The 22,575-nt window shown below is 37.3% G+C and overlaps 1 protein-coding gene across 1 annotated transcript in view; it reads right to left on the reverse strand.

Annotated features, from left to right (window-relative positions):
* LOC117932215 (sodium/hydrogen exchanger 6-like) overlaps nt 1-22,575 on the reverse strand; it is a 41,276-nt gene that overhangs the window by 679 nt on the left and 18,022 nt on the right. The window contains exons 19-21 of the mRNA XM_034853334.1: nt 21,364-21,447; nt 20,569-20,666; nt 20,394-20,482 (exon numbers count right to left, since the gene is read on the reverse strand). Coding sequence (XP_034709225.1) covers nt 20,394-20,482; nt 20,569-20,666; nt 21,364-21,447 — 271 coding nt within the window. The remainder of the gene's footprint in view (nt 1-20,393; nt 20,483-20,568; nt 20,667-21,363; nt 21,448-22,575) is intronic.

The raw sequence follows: 22,575 nt of genomic DNA on the forward strand, positions 1-22,575 counted from the left end.
AATTTACAATTTTTGTCTGCATTTATATTATGCAGTATCTCTATGATTGATTGATGTAAAATAATACAGAGACACACTTCAGTCTAATGTAATAAATTAATATTTATAAACTTTTTAATAAGCGACTATTACTATTTTAGTATATGAATGGTTTATCTTACTATTGTAAAATATTTATGGATTGTCTATACATTTATTAGATTTTCTGTGTTGATGGCCCTGTTTGAATGGGTTATGCTATTTTGGGATAAGATGAGCCTTATAAGATTCTGTTTAGCATTCTCTATTAGCTAACTATTATGTACTTTTTGCAATCTAAAGACTCCAGATCATGTATTTCCGTATCTATTAACATTTCCTAAAAGTTCACTTAAAATTTTCATATTCTGTGATTAACTATTATTATATTTTCCAAATTGAAATTGATATGTCAAGAAATTATTTCCTTTTGCAAATTGATGTCTTGCCTGATATTTTTTGTATGTTTCTGATCCATCATATCTTCACTGATACAAGGATTTAAGACTTTTGATTGTAAGTCAACTGAAGCATTTCCTTAATGGTCCTTTACCCTCCAAGGAGTACAGGAGAACTCAAATGCAGAAAGCACTCATTGAAGAAGGATGGGGAATCTTATTCATAAGATGAACTGCTTATTTTGCTTTTGAATTGTGATTTGTTTTATTCTCTTTCTCTTTTGATCACATCTTGCAAGTTTTGGAAGGATTTCTCATCTTCATTGTACCTTTTAATCCACTTCAATGAAGTTTGCTGTTTCTGGTCAGAAAAAGAAGCATCAGAATCCACTGTCACTTGCTACTTCAATTGTCCATGTGACAATCTAATTTATCTGCCCTACTTTGATTTGACTGGTATTAGTTGTATGCCATGTTGAAACTCTCCCCCCACATCCACTTATCCTAGTTTTCTAGGCAAAGAGTTTTTAAGGAGTAAATTCCTAGCTTCTATGTGACAAGAAAGGAAGAAAAAAACTCCAAAGACAAGGTTGAGAGCTGGTAAGATAGATTTTTTTTTTTCATTTCTTTTATTTAAGTCATCATCTCCAAAGTCCTTGAAAGTTTTCCTCTTAACTTAACTGGGAATCCAATGGCAACTCCAACAGTGAAAGGCTTGTCCTAAGGGGTAATGATAGGCACTGTCATCTCTAGAGTTGCCACTGCCCCTGACTGGCCAGGATTACAATAAGAAAATAAAATTTGTGAAGATGGAGAGAAAACATTGAAGAGGAAACTGTTTGAATTCAAAGAAAAAGGCAATGGAAGGATTTGGTACTACCAAAAAAAAAAAAAAAAAAAAAATCCCATGGGGCATTGCTTTCCTTAGGTTTTGAGGAGGAAAGTAAAATTTCCATGAATTGTCAAACAGATGGAGAGGATTTTTTACTTGGAAAACTTTCTGGTTTTCGATAGGAAATACAAAGGATGTTCATGAGCACAACTCAGGAAATCTACTGGAATAATAATTGAAGGTTCATATGCCTGACAGAATTTGGAACAAATAGAAGACCTCCTTTCTTGGTCTTACTAGAGATATCTAATAGCAGTGACTAGAAGTATCTAGAATACTCCATAATCATGCAGATACAGGGCCTCATGAGCAGAGGCCACCTCTGGAGGGGATTGCTCTCAAATATTTGGATTGAGTTGACTCCATTGGGTTGGAGATACCTTTTCCTGAAGAGGAGATAAAGTCTGCTCTAGACAGCTTATGCAGGAATAAAGTTCTGGGCCTTATGGTTTCACTGTACATTTTTCACAGAATCGTTGGGATATCGTCAAAAAGGACATGTTAGGTATGTTGAGTTGAGTTTAGATCTTTTGAGATAGTTTTAACACTACTTTTTTTGCTGATCCCTATGGAGTGGGGAAGGGAAAGATTCAAAGGATTTTAGGCCTATAAATTCAGTAGGTCTATACAATATTTTGGGAAGGATCTTGGCTAATAGATTGGAGAAAGTTGTAAGGACAATTGTGTTATAGACCAACATGAATTTTCTGAAGGCCATCAAATTTGGATGCAGTTTTGATAGCCAATGATGCCATAGATTCTAGAATGAAGAGTTAAAGAGTAGTGGTTTGTAAGGTGGATTTGAGGAAGCCTACGAGCATGTAAATTGGAATTCCCTACTTAAAATGGGGCGACTCAAAATGGATCCATTGGATAAAATAGTGCATATCTTCTGTAAAAATTCTCTGTGATGGTAAATGGCTTTCCTTATGGCCCTTTTCAAAGTTCAAGGGGTTGAGACAAGGGAATCCTCTATCCCCTTATTTGTTCCTACTAGTCATGAAGGCCCTTGGTTTGTCATAGACCAGGGGAAGGGGAATTCATAGCAGGTTTTAAATTGGGGAGAAGAGGAAAAGGAGAAGAAGTTTCTCACTTACACTACTGATGATGGTCTTTTCTGTGAGGAGACCACTAGAAAATATTATATTTGAAGTGGACTCCTTTCTGGTTTGAAGCTGTCTTAGGTTTGACCATAAATTTGGAGAAGAGCCAATTAATCCGTATGGGAGAGGTCCCTAAATTGAAGATTAGGTTTGTTGCTCAGTTGTAAGGTGGGCAAATTACTTTCCACTTATCTTGGCCTTCCTCTATGTGCTCTTTTCAATCTTCTACAGCCTGGGATGTCATGGAGGAGAGGGATTTTAAAAAGTTAGATTCATGTAAGTGTCAATATTTATCAAAGGATGGCAGACTAATCCTTTTGAAGAGCACTTTATCCAGCTTTCCAATTTACTTCATGCCAATATTCATTATCCTAAGGAGGGTGGGTCGGTAAGAGATTACAAAAGATTCAGTGGGATTTTCTGTGGGGAGGTTGGTCTTTGGAAATGAAACCTCTCCTATTTATTTGGAGTGCAATTTGCATGAATAAGAAAAAAGAAGTCCCAGGTATTGGAAGTCTTTCAGTTATCAACAGGCTCTGTTAGGCAAGTGGAATTAGAGATTGCCACATGTAGGGATAAATTATGGAGATGGGTTGTCCCTAGGTAAGCTTAGCAAGAAGGTGGGAGTATGGGTCTCTGGAGAAAGGATGGAAGGTTATGGAGTTGGCTTTGAAAAGCAATTAGGAAAGGATAGGAGATGTTTCAAGATAGAACCAATTTTGAAGTGGGTGACAACAACAGGTGAGTGAGGTTTTGGCATGAATTGTGGTATAGTGGTGCTATACTAAGGGAATCTTTTCCGACTTTGATTTCAATAGTAAGGTCAAAAAATGCTTTAGTGGACCTTTGGGGAGCTATGGGAGAGGGTGGGTATTAAAATCCTTTTTTTTTTTCAGGGAGCGTCAATGACTGGGAATTGACTATTGTGGAAGCTTTTCTTCAACAAATTCAATATGTGTGGGGGTGACTAAAGGTTGTGAGGATAGGCTGCCATGGAAAGACAAAAGAGGATGGGAAATTTTCTATAATTTTTTATTTTTTTAGCTCTTTGAAAGTTACTTTGGAGTCTCTTTCACATCAAAAGAAATATGGAACTCAATGACCCCCACAAAAGTGTGTTTTTATGCTTAGGATGCAGCCTTAGGGGGCAATTTGGGAGAGGATCGTAATATTGGATCAAATGAAGAGAAGAGGAAGGCTTCTAGCTAACTGGTGTTGTTTGTGTAGAAACAATTAGAAAACAGTCAACCATATCCTCCTTCATTATGGTATAGTGGGTGGTTTAAGGTGGTTGGGTTGTGCACTTTTTGGAGTCACATGAATGCTGCTAAGGTTGGTTAAAGAGTGACTGTCTAGGTGGCATGGGAATTTTTCAGGAAAGAAAAGAATACGAGTTTGAAGAATGTCATTTCTCTATTTGTTTTGGACCATTTGGAAGGAGCAAAACCATAGGATTGTTAAGGGGAAGGAGCTCTTTGCAAGATGTTTTCTGGTTGTTACCTATTTTTATGATCTAGATGATGTTTGGAAGTTTATTATTCCTCTCTTTTTCTCTTTAGTGATTGCATTGGTTGTAGATGACTCTTTTGTTTTTCTATTGGTGTCCTAGGGGTGCATTATTTGCATATCCATAACCCACTCCCAACCATGTAGATATCGTCCAATCTACACTCAAAGGGTCCTCATGGCTTTAAAACGCATCTACAAGATTAAGAGGAGCTCATACATATATAGCTTTAGGAACTTTTTCCCCTATCTGATGTGGGATATCACAAGGAATGTTCCCGATAGCCTCTAGAAACATATTCTCTTCCTTTGCTTAGTGTTAGCTTTGAATTTGCTAGGATAAAATCTAGCATCAATTAGAGAAAAGTTAACGTAGAAACATCAGCACCCTTGAGTTGGTGTGAATGCCGCATGAGTACTCAAACAAGGATTAAGTCCATAAGATATGCTATAGATTTTATTTTAGATGAAGAAGTTGGTAGTGCCTATGAGTTTGGAAAATAATGGTACTTTGATCCTTATTTTCTCACTTTGTTGAATGCACAACTTTTTTGGAAATGGTGCCTATCAAAAAGATTTGAAAAAAAAAAAAAAAACCTTCAGAAATTCCCTTCTCTCTCCATTTCTTACTATCCCACACACCTAATCACCATTGCAGGGTTCTATGCCTCTTCCTAACCTCATTGTTGGCAGCCTTGGACATGAAAAGTTGTTTGAACATGGTGCTTCTACTATCCTTCTAGTTGTGTTGCAAGGCCTTAGAGGTTCTAAGGAGGCAGCTCCTCCTCATGAATACTCTTCTAAAGACCCTTGTTCCTCTTATTAGAACCCTTTTGGCTTCCACAAACATTAGCCTCACTAAATGCAAGCACAGAAAACATCTCTTAAGTAGAGGTCATAAAACACTAAATTTACAGAAAGTTTTTTAAAATAGCAGGAAACTCAAATATTCCAAATTGCAGTCCATGTTTGTAAGGGTGGAATTTTTTAGATTTCTTTGGCATTTCAGGTCCTTTAATCATCTATGAAAATTTGAGTGACTAGAAGTAGTGCGTAGAAGTATCTACTTTTGGTTCTTCAATGGAAATCTCAGATTCATTTGAGATCCCAAATGTTTTAAAAATACATGAGACTAAAGCCTGTGGTACTCATACTCTTTAACTTCACCCAATGTAGGCATGACAAGGGGTGTGAAGAATGAGATACTTATACACACCCACACCAAACACCTAAACTTGAACCCATGTAACATAGATTGTGGCTAGTCTTGCCATTGAGGCTTGACTCAAGTGGTGAAGGGTTGTGGAGGGTTAGTGGGAGGTTCCAAGTTCAAGTCCCAATGGGGAAAATTTTACCTATAAAAATAAAAAAAATAAAAAAAATAAAAAAAATTGTGGCTACTCTTTTTCAGTATGAATCAGACTCTTCTCAAAATGAGGAGAAATTTTTATTTTTCCTGGTATATTGCTTGAATTGTCTAAGACCTAGAGTTGGAGGACCTCTTTGATCCAACATATTTGTCCTAGGATAGGGGAGGAGGTTTTAATGTCATCAACAGTGTCTTAAAGAATATCTTGGCATTCTAGACTCATGGAGCATAAAGATTTTTGATAGAGTTGTTAGAGATGATGACCTTGTTAATCCCACATTCAAGAACGAAATCTTTACTGCGTTTAAAAATGCAGGATACCCATCTTCAAAAGAGTATATAGATTTTTACTTTCCAATGACTAGGTATTTCGTTTTCCTTGTAATGATAGAAAACTCCCCCAACTTGTTTTAATCAATTGTTAAACTGTTGTGGACCCTAATCCATTTAATTGGGGTTTGGTCCCATTTCAGTTTGAGGCTTTTACTGAGTGTGGTGAAGAGATTCCCAGATTATTGTTTGGGAGGTCACAAGCTTATGTGAAAAAATTGCAGCTTACTAAAGCTAAGCTAAAAGAAAAGGTTCTATCTTAAGGGATATTGAAACTGGCAACCCCAGAGGAATAGGTAACCAGTCAATTGATCTTAAATCCCTTGCTTTGAGGAATATGGAGTTAAAAGATATTCTTTTGAGGGAGGGGGTGCTTTAGAGGCAATAATCAAGAGCGGAATGGCTCAACTAAGGAGATTATTAACTAAATTTTCTATAGGCCAAAGGTAGAAGATAGTAGAAATTGACAAAATCATGGCCAATAGACTTTTTCTATAGGGTTGCCAAAGGTAGAAGATAGTAGAAATTGACAAAATCATGGCCAATAGACTTGGGGTAATGGTAGATAAACAGGACTGCATTTAAGGAGGTTTTTTAAGGTTTTCTGTTGGATTCATGAACAGCCAAATGGTGATCCCTAGAGGACTGGGATTGTGAACCACTCCCCCATCTTTAAAGAGGGCTAGTTTGTTAGAGCACCCCTTTTCTGAAGAGGAAATTAAAGAGGTCATCTTCAAAATGAATAACAAGCCCTAATGGTTTCTCTTTAGCTTTTCATCAGGAGTATAGTTAAATTGTAAAAGAGGATTTGTTAACAGCAAGGCGGTGGATTGAAGCAGCGATGTCACTTCTATCACCTTTGTTTTTTCAGAAAGGCTCAAACCAACAGTGTATTTGACTTTAGGCCTATCAGTTTTGTAACCAGTCCCTATAAGATTTATTGCTAGGTGGTATCCAAGTGTCATCTCATCTCACAGGGAGCTTTTGTGAAGGGAAGACAAATCTCAGATTTAGTGTTAATTGAAAATAAGATGACAGACACAAAATTACATTCAGGTGAGGAAGGGGTAATAATCAAAATTGCCTATGAAAAAACTTATGATCAACTTCACCCTGGCTTCATCAATCATGCTTTATACAAGATTTCACCCTAGATCAGAATCACTGGATTTGGGCTGCTCATCCTTCCTAAGTTTTTTGTATTAGTTAGGACACGCTATAGGTTGTGTAAGGCACTTAGCAGGCTCAGACAGGGAGAGAGCAAATTGATGCTTACAGCAGAAGATAGATATTTGTAAGAAGACTTCTTAGTAGGAAAAAATACACATTAGAATTTATACTTGCATTTGTGGATGATACTATTTGCTAGTCTAGAGCTAGAGAAAAGGATATTAAATGTTAAGCTTATCATCTTAGTCTTTGGGTGGGTCTTAGGGCTTAATCTAAATCTTGATAAAAACACCCTTTCCGAATGAGTCATCACCATCAGAATAGTCTACACTCCATACTAAGTTGTAGAACTTTTTATTGCCTTTGTGCTCACACTTTTCAAGTCTATTCAGAATTATCACAATTAAAAATCTTCTTATCACATAAATCCTTAAGATCTCTTCCCCTTTCTCTAGGAACCTTTATTTCCATTGTAACCTCTCTAATTTGGAGATAGAAGAGCTTGAAAAACTCGTGTCCTCTCTCACTTGTGTGTATTTATCTCCATTCATCCCAAATGTGAGAGCTTAGCCATCATCTTCTTCAGGATTATTTATAATAAAGTCTTTCTTTTTAGCCTTGTCCAATCCATCAAATTCAATTCCTTTCTACTCAACTAATTTGTTATGGAAATCTGAAGTATCATCTAAGGTTAAGGCCTTTACTTGGCTAATGGCACACAAGAAGGTAAACACCAATGACGTGCTACAATTGAAAAGAACCTACAAAACCCTTAGTCTTGATTATTGCATTTTGTGTATGAAGAGTAGAGAATTGATTGATCATCTTTTTTTACATTCTCCGTTAACTTTAAAACTATGACATAGACTATTTAGACTAGCCAACTTGGATTAGATTCCTCCTAGGAGTATATGTCACATGATGACTATCTCATATGGGGGATTGGGAAGCTCTATCAGAGGCAAGGTTCTTTAGCAAACCTCATGTCTCATGTTGATATCGATTGTTTGGTGAGAAAGCAATGTTAGGAATTTTTAAGATAAAGTAAGGACTTCAAAGACTGGGATCTCATTCATTTCTCTTCCTCCTTTTATGCTTCATGAACCTTAGCATTTAAGGGAATTCCTCTCAATGTGGTCCAGGCCAACTAGTATTCAATGTGTAGATTGAAAGGGTTGGGTTAGAAAGGAGAGGAGCATTGATTAGGTCTCTTTTGGAAGTAGACATTTATTTGATATTAGAGCAATGAGATGTCCTTTTTGTATATTCCCATGTGGTGCTATACACACTTTTTTCCTTTTTTCTTTCTTTTATAACCAAGGAACCTTCTAAGACAAGGCCCTTCAAACTTCCTATGGGTACCTAAACCTTAAAGAGTGTTGACCATGCCCACTACAATTAGCAACAGGTAATTCAGGGCATTCAACCAGCTATGGGAATTGAACCTAGGATAGTGTGCCTCACCACACATCCTGACATCCCCCCAACCAATTAGGCAACCTATTCATCCATATTTAATACATTTTTGTTTTCTAATAAATAAAAAAAATCATGTAACTCTCATTTTTTAAGACCCTTTTAGGAAGGATCTCTAGAAGTTTAGATGGGTGGAAGATAACTTAACCAAAAAAAAGGCGAAACAAGTGGAAGGTAGCTTAGCTATCCTTACAAGGAAGAATTACACTAATACTATGGTCAGGTTTTTGTGAGGAATAGCGTCTTATTAAGTAAGTGGTCTTAAAAGTTTCTTAAGGAGGAAAATGATCCACGGCACAAGGCTATCAAAAGCATTTATGATTCACACTCCAACCGATGAGATGCGAAATTCTAGTCAGGCTTTGTGATTAGAAAGCTAGTACTAAGAGCATCCTTGATTTATCTTATGTTACCCTTTTTTGGTCAATAACAATTTCAAGATTCATTTGTGGGAAGATCTATGATGGGGAGACCAACTACTATGAATTCAATACATAACATGTTCTCTTAGTCCAAATGTTGTAGTCAACATATATTCATAGATGTGATTTAGGTAAGTTACAACTGTGAATTACAATTGTAATTTATTCTATTGTTGTCATTTATACAACTGTAAATATTTTATATAGTTGTCTATTATTTTGTATAGTTGGATATGTACTCTATATAAATACCTATGAGATATATGAAATATTCATTTAGCAATTTATCAACTTGGTATCAAAGCAAAAAGTAGAGAATTTTCATTGTTGCCTAGCTGACACTTCTTCCCTTCTTTTCACCCTCTTCATTATCATATCATGTTTGCAAAAACATATGTAAGTATTTCTAATAGCAAAAGATCATCCAAGGTGACCATTCATGAGAATGCCTCTCCAACAATTGCTATAAAGTTGGATGGTACTAATTATCGTGTTTGGTCTCAAATTTTGGAGATGCATATTGCTGGCAGAAATAAGAAGGGATATATCACAAGAAGAAAGGTTGCACCCACAGAGGATGACCCAAACTATGATGAATAGGAGGTCGAAGACGCTCTAGTCAAGTCTTAGTTCATCAATTCCATGACTAACTGATTGATATCACACTTTGTGCAATGTGGAACGGGTAAGGAAGTTTGGGATTCAGTCAAGAGGAGTTATCTTGATGTCTCTAACTCTTCTCAAGTATATGAATTGATGAAAAAAATCCTTTCAATCACTCCAAGGTGACCACCTTGCAGAATATTACAATGAGTTAAACTCAAAATTCATAGAGCTTGATTATCGAAGGCCTAATGATATGGTGTGTATAACTAATATTGAGAAACACAGGAAGCGTATTGCTGAGGATTTCCTTTATATATTTCTTGCAGGTCTTGATCATAATTTAGATCAAATTAGCAGTCCAGTTTTGGCCACATTTCCTTTACCAAGTCTAGAGGAAGCCTATTCACTAATCCGTCATGAAGTGCAAAGGCAGGTCACCACGGGAACAAAAGATCACTCTGAAGTTTCCACAATGGTTGTCCATAAGAATATCACACAAACAACATCTTTTACTCCTACCAACTCTTCTTCTCGCTTCTGCACTCACTAGAATAGCACTAGACATACGGTAGATGTTTACTAGAATAAACATGGATATCCGGAGCCTAAGCAAGCTGAAAGAAAGAACAAGAAATCAACTCAGGCTGCTCTTACTAACACTACTCTTCTAGCTTATCCTTCTCAGGTTTCTTGATTGTCTTTTCAAGAAGGTAATTCTAGTTTGGCCTTTATCTCTAATGTCTCTAACACTTGGGTAATTGATTCGGGGGCTACTGATCATATCACTAGTCATTCTTCCTTGCTAGACCCTCTAATGCCCTCATCTGTTAAGTCCATTCAAGTTGCTAATGGGACTCCTATGCCAATTTCAGAAGATAAAAATATCTCACTTTCCCCCACTCTGTCTTACCTGCCCCTAATCTCTCAAATAGTCTTCTTTCTATTAGCAAGATTACCAAACATCTCAATTATTCTGTAACCTTCAATTCTACTCACTGTGTGTTTTAGGACAATCTTACGAAGATGATGATTGACATTGGGAAGAAGAGGGGAGGTCTATACCACTTGGAGGGGGCAAGGGACTTAAAATTTGAATCTAACTGTGGTTTTCAAGTAGCAAGAGAGATGTTTAATAGAGAAAAGATTCTTTTATGGCATTGTTGATTAGGTCACTTATCATTTTCTTATTTGGAACGTTTATTTCCTCAGTTGTTTTGAAATTTTTCAGTTTCTAATTTAAGGTGTGAACAATGCATTTATGCTAAAAATCATCATATACCTTTCAAAAAAAGTCTCAATAAAAATCCAATTCCTTTTACCCATGTTTTTACGAACGCTTGGGGTCCCTTTTCTACTCCTGCTTTGGGCCATAAATACTTCATGTCTTTTATTGATGACTATACTAGGGTGAGCTGGATATATTTGCATAAGTCTAAGAATGATGTTTGACATATTATTCCTCACTTTTCCAAAATGATTGCTACACAATTTAATACTCAGGTTAAGGTCTTTCACTCTGATAATGGTCGTGAGTTTGTGAATCAATCCCTTGTTGATTTATTCAAAGAAAATAGAATCCTTCACCAGAGGCATACATACATGCCACAACAGAATGACATAGCAAAGCGTAAAACCCACCACATTCTAAAGGCGTCCCGGGCTTTATGCTTTACTATGCATGTTCTAAAACGTTTCTAGGTTGAGGCTATCTGACTGTTGTCTTTCTCATTAACCGAATGTTTGCTTGTGTTATTGATTATCAAACTCCTTTGCGAATGTTATCACAATTTCACCCTATTCCTTCTGCTTTGAATTTTTGTCCTAAAGTTTTTGGTTGTGTATGTTATGTTCATATACACTTTCATCAAAGGGATAAGCTTGATCGTCGTACTCTTAAATGTGTCTTTCTTGGTTATTCTAATTCCCAAAAGGGCTATAAATGTTTTCATCCTCCTATAGGCAAATATTATATCTCCATGGATGTTCAATTTTGTGAAGGGGACTCTTATTTTTCTGGGAATGTGTCTTTGGTTCCTCTTCAGGGAGAGATTAGTAGTAAGAAAGAGGAAAAATTATGGCTCGAAGAGAAGAGAGTATGGATTTTAGGTCAAGGGGAGGATTCAATTGATTTGGGTAAGGGGGAGTCTTTAGATGCTCCCAACCCTATGGCACCTAACTACGAATTTGAGGAAAGAAGGGATGAAAGACTAGCTAGATTATTCCAACAAGTTATACAAGGAAGAACAAAGATGCTATTGTCATATCCCCTCTAGGCTCCAATACTCCTCTTATTGATACTACCATGCCATCGAATAACTCTTCCAAGTCAATCTTGAGATACATGTTCCTTCACCTTTAACTTCAAAAACTATTACCTTGAATCCACAAGTTGGTGATCAAGGTAGAAGATATAGTCTATATGATTATAAAGAACCTAATAGATTGGTTTCTCAAAATCATTCTCTAATGTTGTTTATCCCATTTCTAATTTTGTCTCTTATCATCGTCTATCTAAGACTCACCTTGCTTTTACACTTCATTTGTCTTCCATGTCTATTCCTAGTCATTTTCAGGAAACCCATAAAGATCCTAAGTGGAAGTCTGCTATGGTTAGAAGAAATAAAGGCTCTCCAGAAGAACTCTACTTGGGAGATGGTTGAGCTCCCTCAAGAAAAAAAGATAGTGAGATGGGTGTTTTCAATAAAGTACAAGTCAAATAGGATAATTGATAGGTACAAAGGAGTGGTTGCCAAGGGATACACTTAGACTTATAGAATTAACTATCAAGAGACTTTGAAATGAAGGACTTGGGTGCTCTAAAATACTTCTTGGGCATTGAGGTGTCTCAATCCAAGCAAGGACTTTTCCTCTCACAATAGAACTATATGTTAGATCTTTTGGTTGAAACTGGTAACTCCGCTTGCAAACTTGTTGATACTCCCATTGAGATAAATCATGGCTTGTTCATCTATCCTGATCAAATTCCAACGAACAAGGAAAGATATCAAAGACTAGTGGGGGAAATTAATGTACTTAACCCACACTAGACATGACTAGTCATATGCAGTTAGAGTTACAAGTCAATTCATGCATAATTTGAGTGACCAACACATGAATGAAGTAAATCGCATCCTAGCCTCTTTGAAGTCCTCTCCAAGAAAAGGTATTATGTTCTCCAGACACGAACATCTAGATATTGAGGGTTACATAGACTCTGACTTTCCAGAATCCAAATTGGATAAAAAGTCTACTTCGAGATATAGGTCATTTGTAGGAGGAAATTTGGTGACCTAAAGGAGTAAGAAACAAAATGTGATCTCATTGTCTAGTGCAGAAGCTGAATACTGAGTGTTCAATCATGCAACTATGAACTTACTTGGCTAAAAATTCTCTTGAGCGAGCTTGAGTTTGGTCCTAAGAAACCTATGGTACTCTTTTGTGATAATACTATTAGATAGTGTACAGTTATTTCAGTTATTTACTTTTCCTTTTTTTTCCTTATTGTATTGTGGGTCCCACTAGCATGTATATATATATCCAAGTCCAATGTGTATTATTAATAGTTTTTAATAACAAAAATTAGGTATTCTCCCTTTTCTCTCTTTTCACATGGTATCAGAGCCTAGTGTCACGAACTTAGTCGTTCACTAAGCTCGTGCGGCACTTAGGCAAGTCAAGACGCTTGATCTTGCTAAGTCAGCCTTGCTCCCAATGCTTAGCTTGCTAGACTAAGACGTTCCCGACTCGAAAGCTTAAGAAACTTAGTAGGCAACTCTTTAAAGAATGGAAACTTTTATTAACTCAAGGAAGCTTTTACAAGTGCTTGGAAGCTCACTTGCTTGGTTAGGAAGTGATTTGGGTGGTGCCTTGGCCAAATGAGGGTCTCACTTACTTATAGGCACCAATGGAACTCTCTGGAACCTTAGAGGGTTACTTACAAATCAAGAATATTCTAGAACTCCCTACACTAATTTATGTACAACCCTATGTACAATAATATACAAGAGATCTCTAGAATTCTCTAGAAAGCCTTGGACTTCTCTCATGCCTTCCACCATAGTGTAGAGATGTGTGGACATCTCTAGGCATCTCTAAAACCTTCCACACTCTTCCCACCAATGTCTTAGTATAGATGGTTCCAGGAGTCTCCAGAAGCCTCTCTCCTCCTATATAAGCCCATGGGAAGGGTCATTTGAAGCATCTTGTGACACTAGGGAGAAAAAAAAAAACCTAATTATTTCCGTTTTATGTGTGAATCAATTCTGGGAAACCTTTCAGTGACTGTGTTTCATTCCGATTACCTTCCCCATCTCCTAAAACTTTCCGGTCAACTGTATCGCCGTCAAAAAACCCTCACCGCTGTCAGAAAACCCTCACCGCCAGCGAATTTTCTGGCGAAGTCCTTTTCCGACACCGACCATACCATCAGGTGTGCAAGGAGGAGATCTTCAAGTTTTGTCAAAGCACCGGAGGGAGAATCTCAGTCACACGCCGGCCACACGCATTTCTTCTCCAGCGGCATGAACCTCACGCACCGTCGCGTGAGGGCGCGTGGAGCACTTTCCGGCAACGCGCTTCCACCTCCAGCCTCGCCTGACGCCGTCTAGCCACTCTCCATCTGTGCTTGTGCCATCCGAGCCCTGCAAGTGCATTTTTTTGGGTTTTTGTCTCCGCCGGCCCTCTAAACAGCCTTTCCGGCGACCTCCGGTGACTTCCTCTCCACCCCGAGCCCTGCACATGTCTTAGGAACCACGATCTGAAGCCGTATTAGGGCTCTCTTCGATCCAAACATATTTCGTTCTCCAGATAAGCAGATATGGCTACTAAAAGTTCCATTTTTTCCTCTGTTATATCTAGATCTCCTATGATCACTTCGGAGAAATTAGTTGGCAGTGAAAATTATTTGTCTTGGTCTGCCTCTGTGGAGTTTTGGTTTATGGGTCAAGGTTATGAGGATCACCTTGTTACGTAGGAGGTGGATATCCCTGAGGTTAACAATGTACAATGAAGGAAGATAGATGTACAGTTATGTAGTGTGTTATGGCAATCAGTTGATCCTAAGATTCTGCTTCATCTTTGGGCCTACAAAACATGCTTTAAATTTTGGAATCAGACGAAAGGGCTATACACGAATGATATCCAACGTCTTTATAAGGTGGCTTCTACTATTGTTAATGTCAGACAACAAGACATGGATTTATCTACTTATATTGGCCAGATTACCTCTCTTAAATAGGAATTCTTGACCGTGATACCTCTTACTACTGATGTTGGGGATCAACGAACACAGATTGACAAGTTCTTCATGGTTCTTACGCTTATTGGCCTCCGTCCAGATCTTGAGACCGTCCGCAATCAAATTCTTGGCAGTTCCTCCGTTCCATCCTTGGATGATGTGTTTGCTCGCCTCCTCCGTATCTCCTCCACTCAGACTTTGCCATTTGATAACACTTCAGACTCTTCTGTGTTAGTTTCTAAAACTAACTCTCGAGGAGGACACAGTGGAACCGAGGTAGAGGCCAACGTCCTCATTGCACCTATTGCAATAAGTTTGGCCACACTCGTGATCGGTGTTATCAGTTGCATGGGCGGCCTCCCCGCATTGCCCACGTGGCCTAGTCATCTGATCCTCAGCCGCCTCAGCCTCCGAGCTCCTCCACATCTCAGGGTATTTCCCTCACTGATAGTGAGTATGATGACTATCTCCGCTATCAGGCCACCAAGTCAGCTTCTGTTACTTCTGTTGCCCAGACTGATAATGCTTCTGCTTGTCTTACCCACACATCTTCTCTTGGACCTTGGATTATAGATTCTGGCGCTTCAGATCACATATCTGGTAATAAGGATCTTTTTTCTTCTATTACTACTACCTCTGCCTTACCTACTGTTACCTTAGCTAATGGTTCTCAAACTGTGGCTAAAGGCATTGGTTTGGCACATCCTCTCCCTTCTCTACCTCTCACTTTTGTCCTTTATACTCCTGAGTGTTCCTTTAATCTTATTTCCATCAGCAAAATCACTCATACTCTTAACTGCTCTATTACTTTTTCTGACAAATTTGTGACCTTGCAGGACCAGAGTACGGGGAAGACGATTGGCATAGGACGTGAGTCTCAAGGCCTCTATCACCTCACCTCGCCTTCAACTCCTGCAGTTTGCATTTCCACTGATGCTCCCCTCCTCATCCACAATCGCCTGGGCCACCCTAGTCTATTCAAGTTCCAAAAAATGGTCCCTCGTTTTTCATCTTTGTCGTCGCTTGCGTGTAAGTCCTGTCAGCTTGAGAAACATACTCGTGTCTCGTTCCCAAAGCGTTTGAATAATCGGGCAAAGTCTCCTTTTGAACTTGTCCACACTGATGTTTGAGGTCCTTGTCGGACCGCGTCTACTTTAAGATTTCAGTATTTTGTCACTTTCATTAATGACTATTCTCGATGTACTTGGTTATTTTTAATGAAAAATCAAGTTGAGTTATTCTCTATTTTCCAGAAATTTTATGCTGAAATCCAAACCCAGTTCAATATTTCTATTCGTGTATTACGCAGTGACAATGTCAGGGAATATTTTTCTGCACCATTTACTTCATTTATGTCCCAACATGGGATCCTTCGTCAGTCTTCTTGTACTCATACTTCTCAACAAAATGGGGTAGCTGAACGTAAGAATCGATATCTTGTTCAGACAGCTCGTACTCTCCTTCTCCATAGTAATGTTCCTTTTCGTTTTTGGGGGGACACTGTTCTTACAGCATGTTATTTGATTAATCGTATGTCCTCATCTGTATTACACAATCAGATTCTTCATTCCCTTCTTTTCCCTGACCAACCACTTTATTTCCTTCCTCCTCGTGTTTTTTGTTGTACTTGCTTTGTTCATATTCTCACTCCTGGACAAGACAAACTTTCTGCCAAAGCCACAAAATGCATCTTCTTGGGATACTCCAGACTTCAAAAGGGTTATCGTTGTTATTCCTCTGAGTCTCATCGCTACTTTCTCTCCGTTGATGTCACCTTCTTTGAGGACTCACCATTCTTCTCCACCTCTGAGTCTCTTCCTGTTTCTGAAGTCTTACCCCTTCCCATTATCTCCCCACCTGATGCAGTGCCTTTTCGCCCACTTCAGGTTTATCATCACCGTCATCGTGTCGCTGTTCCTCCTTCTTTGGCCGAGGTACCTGCTGACTCACTTCCTATCCCTTCTACTTCTCCTGCCCCGGCTTTGCCACCTTCTGCTGACTTACCCATTGCTCTTCGAAAAGGTAATCGATCTACTTATAATCCTCATCCCATTTACAATTTTTTGAGTTACCATCGATTATCTTCACCCTATTCTGCATTTGTTGCTGCTATATCTTCTGTTTCTCTTCCCAAGAGCACCCCTGAGGCTCTTTCCCATCTAGGCTGGCGACAAGCAATGGTAGATGAAATGGCTGCTTTACACTCCAATGGCACTTGGGATCTTGTTGTTTTACCCTCTGGTAAATCTACAGTTGATTGTCGTTGGGTCTACACAGTTAAGGTTGGCCCTAATGGTCAAGTTGATCGCCTTAAGGCCCGCTTAGTTGCTAAAGGCTATACTCAGGTTTATGGTTCTGATTATGGTGACACTTTCTCTCCCGTTGCCAAGATAGCTTCTATTCGTCTATTGCTCTCCATGGCTGCTATGCGTTCTTGGCCTCTTTATCAGTTAGATATTAAAAATGTTTTCCTTCATGGGGATCTTGCTGAGGAAGTTTATATGGAGTAACCACCTGGTTTTGTTGCTCAGGGGGTCTGGTTTAGTGTGCAGGTTACGCCGTTCTCTATATGGCTTGAAACAATCTCCTCGAGCATGGTTTAACCGTTTTAGTTCTGTTGTTCAGGAGTTTGGCATGTTTCGCAGTATAGCAGACCATTCCGTTTTCTATCATCATAACTCTTCGGGGCAGTGTATTTATCTGGTAGTTTATGTGGACGACATCGTCATTACAGGCAGTGATCAGAATGATATTCAGAAACTAAAGCAACACCTTTTCACCCACTTTCAGACTAAAGACTTAGGGAAACTCAAGTATTTCTTAGGGATTGAAATAGCTCAATCCAATTCCGGTGTGGTTCTTTCCTAAAGGAAGTATGCTTTAGACATCTTGGAAGAAACCGGTATGTTAGACTGTAAACCGATAGACACTCCTATGGATCCAAATGTCAAGCTTATACCAGGACAGGGGGAGCCTTTACGAGATTCTGGGAGATATCGGCGACTTGTAGGTAAACTGAACTACCTCAACATTACTCGTCCAGACATTTCTTTTCCTGTAAGTGTTGTTAGTCAATTCCTACAGTCACCATGTGATAGCCATTGGGATGCTGTAATCCACATTCTTTGATATATCAAAAGCACACCAGGCTAAGGTGTGTTGTACGAGAACAGAGGTCATACCCAGGTTGTTGGTTACACAAATGCAGATTGGCTGGCTCACCCATAGATAGACGTTCCACTTCCGGGTATTGTGTTTTTATTGGAGGTAACTTAATATCCTGGAAGAGTAAGAAACAAGATGTAGTGGCCAGATCTAGTGCTGAAGCCAAGCATCAAGCTATGATCTGGCAACATGTGAACTCATATGGCTGAAACATCTTCTTCAGGAGTTGAGATTTGGAAAGGATGAACAGATGAAGCTCATCTATGACAACCAAGCCGCTTTGCATATTGCATCCAATCCAATCTTCCATGAAAGGACCAAACACATTGAAGTTAACTGTCACTTCATTAGAGAGAAGATCGCATCAGGATGTGTGGCGACTAGTTTTGTCAATTCAAATGATCAACTAGCAGATATTTTTACTAAATCTCTCAGAGGTCCTAGAATTAAATACATTTGTAACAAGCTTGGTGCATATAACATATATGCTCCAACTTGAGGGGGAGTGTTAGATAGTGTACAGTTATTTCAGTTATTTACTTGTCCTTTTTTTTCCTTATTGTATTGTGGGTCCCACTAGCATGTATATATATACCCAAGTCCAATGTGTATTATTAATAGTTTTTAATAACAAAAATTAGGTATTCTCCCTTTTCTCTCTTTTCACAAATACAATAGTTATTAAGATTGTAAATAATTCGATAGAACACGATCGAACTAAGCACATTGAACTTGACAAGAACTACATCAAGAATAACCTAGATTCTGGCATGACAAGGGTTCCCTACATCAAAAGTGCAGATCAATTGGTGGGTATGATAACTCATGTTGTTATTACTAGTGGTCCATTCTATGCATCACTATCCAAGTTGGGCAAGTGTAATATCTATGCACCAACTTGAGAGGGAGAGTCAACATATATTCACAACTATTATTTACAACTGTGATTTAGGTAAGTTGCAACTATGAATTACAGCTGTAATTTATTTTATTGTTGTGATTTATACAATTGTCAATATTTTGTATAGTTGTCTATTGTTTTGTATAGTTGGCTATCCTAAAATAAGTTTTGCGTGCTCTATATAAGTACCCGTGAGATATGTGAAATATTCATTCAGCAATTTATCAACTATTATCCTATCTTTGTCATTTTAATTCTTTTTTGTCCTCTTTTCTAACCATTCTTTGTCATCCACCATAAGCAATTTCAACTTTTTCCATAACTTTTAGGACTCAAAAATTGATGACCTTTCGATCTTGCATTCCTTATCCCATGTTTACTACTTGTCCTCCTTTCCCAATGACAAAGTATAGTTGTTAACCCTATAAGGTTGTTGTGCTTCATTCTTTCTTTCAGACTTTATTCATATCTGAGGATCTATTACTTCCCCTCCAGCCAATTTCAATTGAAAACCCAAAATTCCATATAATGCTAGTCTTTGGCTTGGCCTAAGCTTAATAGAAAGACCATAGTCAATGACATATTGCAATTTAGGAGACCATTTAAAGATTTCAACCTGAAGCATTGTGTTACGTTCCGAGGTAGCAGTGAGATAGTTGACCATCTATTCTTTAAGTGTTTGATAATGGCAAAAGGCTTGCAGCATAGACTTGTTGGACTTGTTAGGTTGTTTACATTCCTCCTAGAAATATAACAAATATGACAGTGGTTTTTTGAAGAAAAGACTAGAAGCAGGGTTTTCCGGTGAGTGGCTATACTTGCTATCCATTGGTAATTTCACTGGAGAGAACTGTCAGGATTTTCAAGGGTAGATGGTGCCTTACAGAGTCAACTGTACTAGTTACTTTTGGGTTCTCAAGAATTCCAGTGTCTAATCATGTTGGATGGAGGATCTTTTCGTTGCATGAGTAAAAAGTTTAAAGAAGCGCAAGTTGAGTGGGTACCACTCCTCATAATAGGATGCCTAGGTTTAACTTTTGATGGATACTCAGTGAAAACCTGAGGCAAATAGATATTATGGAGTATTTGAAGATCACACGGATGGAGTGGGAGGTGACTCGGCCATCATTACATCCTAGGTTTCATAGAAAAAGCAAGGACCTTAGTAACTGGATGCTCAGATGCATAAGATCATCAACTGGTCTACAAAATTGAAATTCTTTTAACACTAGAATCCCTTGATTAGCTAAGCAAAGAGTGGAGATGGTGGTTAAATGAGATGCCTCAGAGCTAGAGGTTTTATAGGGGATTCCATGCCTCCTTCAGTCACAAATTTTTGGATGGTTCCTTGGGTATTTTGATTGTTTTTTCTGGGTTGCTTTCTTTCTTTTTTATTGGCTCCACAATCACCCTAATTAGTAACTACTCATATTCTTGCATTTTTTTTTACTCATCTTTCAACAAATTGTTGTTTCTGATTAAAAAATAACATCCACTGAGTCTACAGCAATGGTAATTTCCTAAAGCCAAATATCTGCACCTCTAAACCTATAATAATTTCCTCAAACTTATGATTTAGAATAACAAGTTCATTATCTATGATTAGGTTAAACATAAGGTGGTTTTCAACTAGCAAGTTAAGCTGGAGTTTAACAAATTATAGTGACATTACTCAACCATGCTCAAAAGGATCAATAATGGCATTAACTATTCACATTTGTTGAGAGATACTCAAAATTTCAGGTAGCAGAGTCATGACTTCATTTCTTAACAAGTTATATATTATCAACTCTGAACTTACCAAAGTATTCTTGTTCTTCATCATCTCCAGTTTGAGTTGTAAAGAATGGAGTGAGATAGTTCTTATCTAGTGCTCTAAACGTTGCCGTGCTGCAAAAAGAAAACAAAATTAGATGCATTCAAAATTAATGAAAATGCAAAACCTATTCAGGTAATGACAGGCAGATCTCCATTACTTCTTATGGAACTCTTTAAGTCTCATCTTGAGCCTGTTCCCAGATGACTCTTCCTCATCATAAGGAGGAGAAATATAGCCATTATTCACTTCAAAGCTCTGAAACAAAAATATGAAAATCAATAAATAAGTAAATAAAATCAATATAATAAACAATCAAGATTTTGATGAGTTAAAATAATCATCAAAAAGTACAACAGTTCACTAACTCATGATCTGCAGGACACTAAAATACCAAAGAATAAGAACCAACTGGTTAATAGAGAAAATGCAGCTGTTACAGTTTTTTTTTTTTTTTTTTTTTTTTTTTTTTTTTTTTTTTTTTTTGATAACCTAGGAACCTTCATGGTCAAGACCTTAGGACTCTCCATGGGGACCCAAACCTCAGGTAGCTGTCACAGTTGCCAATAAGTATACAAATAACTTTCTTTTTCCTTGTCTCTTTTGAGAATAGAGAACAAAAATGACATCTTACTCATAAGCCCCTGAAAGGGCATTTGCATACAGATCAATGTAGGAAATAGAGGTTTGAGCTACCATTTCAAAATTTTCTTTACTGGTGTCAACTTTCTGATAGACAGTTTTAAACTGGGATATTTTTTCCTGCATGAGCAATAGGTGGGGCCAAGGGGAGAGAGATGTTTTCTACCCAAACAGATGACGACAGTTTAAGGTGGTGTATATTCTTGGCAAAATTTTAAACAATAGAAGAACAATATAAACCAGGTCCAATAGATCTATGTACTGCCACTGAAATACACTAACTAGCAAATAATTAATCTTCCACATGACATACTTCAGCAATGGGACCATCATGGCCATCACCTACAACTTGTAAAGCTTCCAGCATGGTACCTGTTGATCCTCCAATCAACAAAACCTACAGCACCTCTTAGAAGGTTAGTGGTAAATTACATGAATATGGAAAGCAAATGAAAATTTTACAACTAGAACATTATGAGAGAAGCTTGTAAAAAAGAAAATTTGAATTACTGATAGCCCATAAATTTGGTTGTCAGCTCTGTTACATGGGTTCGGGTGTTGGGTGCAAGTATGTGTATAGTTGTCAAATCCTTTGCATCCCAAAATCTTAAGACACATGGATTTGGGTGAAAAATGATATCAACTATGAGTGAGGGTACTTGGATACAACTTAATGAAAATAAATCAACACTAAATATAACAATAGTAAGATAAGTTATCTATAATACCGCATGGTTAATTATAGTTATAAAATATATTTATTATATCTTTTCTATTATAATAAGATAGTTAGAAAATAAATTTATTATACTTTTTTAATTTGACAAGATGCTAAACATTGTTTTACTTTTAGTGTTACCACTAATAGGACATGAAGAACCTATTTATTATCGGTCTTTAATTTTAATATGATGTTGAGAAAAGTTCTTAAAAAAATATCATACCACATTATTAGTAAAGTTTGATTAGTTTAAAACTTTAAAAGTTTATAGCGATTTTATAATAAAAATCTTCTAATACACTAAATGTTGATAAAATATAATACATATTTAATTTCTCATCATGCAAAAAATTTTGACTTTTTTTAAATTAATTATAATAACTTACCCCTAGATTTTTTAAGAAATTAATTTTGATATTTATCTTTAGATTTTGTTTGCTATTAATTATCATATTTACCTTTAAATTTTATCTATTATAAGTAAAAAGAAAAAAAAAGTAAGAAAGAGAGATAAATAGGAAAATAATTCTCAAATGCAATATAAATACAATTTAAAAAAATTAAAAAGTAAATAAAATAGTAATGAGATAAATAGCTATATCCAATAGAATATAGTTTTAATCATAGGTTATTTTCTGTCACTTGATGTTGAACATTCCAGTTAATCAAAATGAGAGCTTCAACGGGGCTCCATTTAGTTATGCCTGGGAGAAAAGAAAAATAAAAAAATAAATGAAAAAAGGCTCATTTATTGCTTAAGAGCAACGTTTTTAAAACCAAACAGGTTATTAAACCAAAAAAGTT

This window comes from Vitis riparia, chromosome 15, assembly GCF_004353265.1.
Source record: "Vitis riparia cultivar Riparia Gloire de Montpellier isolate 1030 chromosome 15, EGFV_Vit.rip_1.0, whole genome shotgun sequence".
NCBI lineage: Eukaryota > Viridiplantae > Streptophyta > Magnoliopsida > Vitales > Vitaceae > Vitis > Vitis riparia.